The sequence below is a fragment of the Saccostrea echinata genome, unplaced genomic scaffold, assembly GCF_033153115.1.
Source record: "Saccostrea echinata isolate AGI-Se365-2 ecotype Australia unplaced genomic scaffold, CSIRO_AGI_Sech_v1 ptg000029l, whole genome shotgun sequence".
Lineage (NCBI taxonomy): Eukaryota > Metazoa > Mollusca > Bivalvia > Ostreida > Ostreidae > Saccostrea > Saccostrea echinata.
In genome coordinates, this window is record NW_026889778.1 from 10,789,155 (window position 1) to 10,794,310 (window position 5,156).

General features: G+C 32.3%; 1 protein-coding gene and 1 long non-coding RNA gene across 2 annotated transcripts; both read left to right on the forward strand.

Annotated features, from left to right (window-relative positions):
* Window positions 1–272: 272 nt before the first annotated feature.
* LOC133194491 (uncharacterized) lies at window positions 273–846 on the forward strand. The gene is made up of 3 exons (XR_009722099.1): window positions 273–301; window positions 490–561; window positions 761–846. It is a non-coding gene; the product is annotated as an uncharacterized LOC133194491 (long non-coding RNA).
* A 2,333-nt stretch (window positions 847–3,179) lies between these two features.
* On the forward strand, window positions 3,180–4,761 carry LOC133194225 (GTPase IMAP family member 9-like). Its single transcript, XM_061330227.1, has 3 exons — window positions 3,180–3,261; window positions 3,539–4,280; window positions 4,491–4,761. The coding sequence occupies exons 1-3, from the start codon at window positions 3,180–3,182 to the stop codon at window positions 4,759–4,761; spliced, it is 1,095 nt and encodes a 364-aa protein (XP_061186211.1).
* The last annotated feature ends 395 nt before the right edge of the window (window positions 4,762–5,156 follow it).

Here is a 5,156-nt window from a genome sequence, read left to right on the forward strand (position 1 = left end):
AATATTTTAAAGATTTAATTAAAGGTATGTATATGTTATAATCTTTTTTTTTTTTTTTGAGAATTTCACATACCTCTTAATCTATCTATCAAATGTTTTTCACCAAATGTGCAACTTGAAGAATAAGTTGAAAAGCCAAAAATTGGTTAGTGGTGAAATTCACTGGCTCGGCAGTTGCATCATCGGTCTCCAAGGAAACCAGCGTCTTAATAAGTTTTTTTTTGTCACAAACCATCACGTACCGCACTTGAACAAAGCATATGTGTCTGTCAGTGAACGCGAGAATTTTAACCCTTGAAATGTAAGTATAGTTTTTGTATTTGTTATTGAAAATTAATAATGTGAAATTCAAACTAAAGAATTGCTTTAATATATATATATGTGTTTCAAAATTATAATGGCCTGTAAGTTTTTAAATTATCAGTACCGGGGTGCTGATTACACATTTAAAAATATTAATTAAATTGATGACGTTCTTAACGTTTATAGGAATTGGCGAACTTGAACAAAGCATTTGTGTCTGGATCTGTTAGTGAACGCAAGAATTTTAACCCTTGAAATGTAAGTATAGTTTTTGTATTTGTTATTGATAATTAATAATGTGAAATTCAAACTAAAGGATTGCTTTTAAAATATATATGTGTTTCAAAATTATAATGGCCTGTAAGCTTTTTATCAGTATCAGTTATTATCAGTACCGGAGTGCTGATTAAACATTTGAAAATATTATTTAAATTGATGACGTTCTTAACGTTTATAGGAATTGGCGGGATGGAAAAACCTTCTATATTATGAGACTATTGATGTGGCATTTTCTTCATATGGAAGGGACTGATAAATGTATGTGGAAAATATTCATTCTAAGAGCCGATAAACAACAGAAAAAGAAATGAATGATTCAAATGTGACCTTCCAAAACTCTACAAACTAGAACTTGAGGACTTGATCTTATATCAAAGCAATTTTTTGTAGTGGACATGCATGTAGTGATGTGGAATATACTCGAGAAACATTGAACTCTCTACCTCTTCCTACTTTTAGTTACATTCCACGTGATACTTTGATGAAAATGACAAAGAATATACCGTGATACTTTTTAGAAGGAAAAATTTATTTGGCCAAACTTGGTGAAATTAATTGTGTCGTATAATCTGGGAAATAAAAAAGTTACAGAATATAATTGATTTTGTAAGACATTTATATTCAGAAATAATTGTGCCAACGTTGACATTTCAACAAACAGCGTTGTACCAACGCTGAACCAATAATAATATTTTGAACTGAGGTCCAGCGTAGGGCCAACGTTACAAATTATTTAGTTATCATTGGTATGTTAGAATAACGTTGTACCAATGTTGACATTTCAACAAAAGCGTTGTACCATCGTAATAATTATATTTTGAACTGAGGTCCAACGTTGGACCAACGTTACAAAATATTGAGTTGGCGTTGGTATGTTGGAATAACGTTGTACCAACGTTGGAATATAAACAAACAGTGTTGTACCAACATAGGCCTATCATGTTGGGCCAACGGCGCGCCGATGAGCAAAAGGACATAGGGCCAACGTAATTTGCCAACATTGGCCCAATATAACCAAGATTGTTGGACCAATGTCCTCTTGCTATCTGGAATGTCCATAATTTTATGCTTTTCAGAGCGCAGTTGTTTGCGAATTTTGAATTCTGCAAAATTGATGAAGGAGAGACAAAATTTTTAATTAAAATTATATTAAAAACACGTTTGAAAAGCAAAAGTTGAATGTCAGTTCTTAAATGATTATTTTTTGTGTATTTACAAACATTTGAGACGAAATAATATACACAAAATACTGTGAAATCGACATCAGCATTACCAAAATCTTGCAAACAAGTAATTGCGTTCTCAATCTAGCTGAACAGAATATTTATTTCAGTTTGCGCCAGTAATTTAATACACGTACCGAATTGGTGAGAATGTTTTGGGACCGGCTTAAATTCGAAGAGTGATGCACAGAGGTCAAATCATATTCAAATAGCAACCACTCCCTTGCATCTGATAATTTTTTATGTATTAAGTAAAATAAAAGTCATTCTTAATTAAAAACAATTGATTGATGTAAGTATTTTGTAATGAACAATCGTAAATGTTCTTATTTCCAAAATATTTATATTATTTAATTTAACATGCTTACAACATAAATGACATCGATCGATCTTCTAGTCGGTTTATTTCTGATTATTCAGCGTCAATATGACGTTGAAATGAAATTGTCATTTCAACGTCTTTGTCTCAACTTCATATGACGTTCTGATTTGGTTGTTCAACATCTTCAAGATCCACATATTTTCAACATTGGTACAACGTTGTATGTATTTGTATGCTGGATGAGGTGTACATGTAACAGCCGGGAATCTTTAGGTCTGACGACACGTTGCTCAAAAACTGTTTTTTCTCTTCGTAATATATAACAAATAAATCACAATTATCATTATATTGTGATATTTAAAGATATTTAAAATGTATAAGTAGATAAAGTCACCAAAATTATGATATTGGCAGTGGTAGTTGTTTCTGATTATATAGCAAATAACATCCTCTGGTAGCTTGCACAAATGCCTGGTAAGGTACCTTAATTTTTTGTGAGGAAACGCATTCAAGTAGCAATACTTTAATGATAAATTCTTGGAAAAAAATATATTATTGAGGAACGTGTCGTCTGTCCTTAAAAGCTGAACTGTTAGAACCGATCGTTCAAGAGCAAATATTACTTTAAATTATTGTATAATTTTCATAAAACAAGTAGACTCAACATAAATCTTTACATATTGTTTTATCAAATATTTGTATATTTGAACCTTGTAGGTCCTCAGAATTTAAACAGAGAGGATACAACCACCTCTGGTATTTAATATAGTTTGGCTTCACGTTTTATAGTTAACAATATTATCAGCCTCCGGAATCATACAGTTAATCTGATTGGTCTAGAGCATGTCACGTAAAGGGAGACAATTCGTGATGTCTCTCTCACGTGAGAGTGACAACTGTGTTGTCTCCGTGAAGATGAAAATAAAATAGTGAAGCGAGTGTACAAGTTGACATCTATGTTTTGGACCTTTAGAAAATAAATAAAATGTTGTAAGCGAGATAGATACATGTAACTGAAATCATATAAATTAATACCATGGGATCGGTAAAAAATGGATTCTAAGAGTGACATCAAATTTGTCTATTCACACATTTTAAAAGTATTGAATCAGAGCAGTGAGTTAAACACAAAAGGTTTGTCTGATATTTAATACTTTATTTCATTGTTGGTTCCTTATAATAATAAAAATGTTGAGTCATTAAAAAAAAATTAGGATATTGTTTAACCCAAGTATATGAGAAATTTACGAATTCCTTTCAAATCATTTGCTTTAGAGACGTGACGAAATAACTATTCTGAATAAAGTTAAGTTATTTCACGCTTAAATAAATTTGTTTTCAAGAGTGCTTACTTCGTGTTGAAAATTGAAAATTTAACGTTTTTTTTTTGCAAATATTTCATTATTTTTAGTCAAAGGAAACTATGTGAACTCTGGTGAAGACTGGGTGGAGGAAGAAATCAGATTAGTATTGATCGGAAAAACAGGCAGCGGAAAAAGCGCCACAGGAAACACAATTCTCGGGAAGAAGTTCTTTGAGTCAAGTGTCTCTGGATCATCAATAACAAGCAAATGTTCTCAAAAACATGCAGTTCGATTTAACAGAAAGATCCTAATTGTGGACACCCCAGGCGTTTTTGATACAAAACAGTCAAACAAAAAGGTTCAGGAAGAAATTGTTAAATGCATTAGTATCACATCACCGGGGCCTCATGCTTTCATTTTGGTCTTGAATCTTTCAAGATACACCGAAGAAGAACAAGAATCTGTCATGCACTTTGTCAAGCATTTTGGCGAAGACATCTTTAAATATTTCATCGTTCTTTTCACTAGAAAGGATGATTTGGACGAAGAAGGAAGAACATTATCTCAACACATCGAAACAGTTCCCCCAAATCTCAAATCATTTATTCAAAGGTGTGGTAGAAGAGTAATTGCATTTAATAACAGACTCAAAGGGAAGGATACTGATGAGCAAGTTTTAGAGCTTTTGTCAATGATTTTGAAAAACATTGAGAATAATCAAGGCAAATGGTATACTAATAAAATGTATCTGGAGGCTGAAAGAATAATCAAGAAAAAAGAAGATGAAGAATTGAAAAAAGCAGCAGAAAAACAGAAAAAGGAATTTCAGGCTATCGAAAAAAGAATAGAGGAAAAGTACAGCTTAAAATTTGCAAAGCAGGAAGAAAGACTCAGGAGTTATCAATCACAGTATGATTCACTGTGTTTGAATCATAAACAAACGAAATATGAGACGCACTTACTAGAGGAACGAGCTGAAAACTTAATAACGCAAATTGATGAGTCGAGCGTGCGTTCAGCACAAAGTTGGGAGTTCTGCCAAGCTAAACAGGAAGAGGCTCGCCAAATAAAAGAAATGCAACAAAAGCAGAAAAGGGAAGCACAAATACGAGCTGAAAAACTCAGAGAGATTGAAGAGGAAAATCGTAAGGCAGAAAGAAAAGCAAGAGAGAGACGTAGAGAAATGGAAGAAGAAAAGCAAAGAGCGGAAAGAGAAGCCAATGAAAGACTTAGAAGGGAAAGGGAAAGAATTAGGGATAGAATTAGAGTGGAAGTTGAAGAGGAGAAGGGTTTTTTTAGTGAACTTGCAGACATGTGTACTATCCTTTGAAACCAGAAGTTTTTAAGTCAGCATATTTAGAATTGAACAATACTGTGTTTTTTTTTTAATTGAAATAAGTACACGACTACTATTTTCACGAAACAAAAATGACAGGTGTTTACAACTGAGTGAAAGATTCACAGTTAAAATTAGAGAAATTAAATATACTTAATACTGACTCTTTGATGTTTTGACATGAGAAAACCAAGATACCTACACTATGTTGTTATGATAGATAAACAGTTCTTGAGACAAAGCACTCTTTGTTATAATAGATCTAAATTCCGAGAAGTGTCATTCGCGAATCAATCAAATAACTGATACAATAAATTGTGCGAATTAAAATCTAACAAAAAATAATAGTAAGCGGATGGAACAAAATAGATTTTTTTCTGAAACAATGA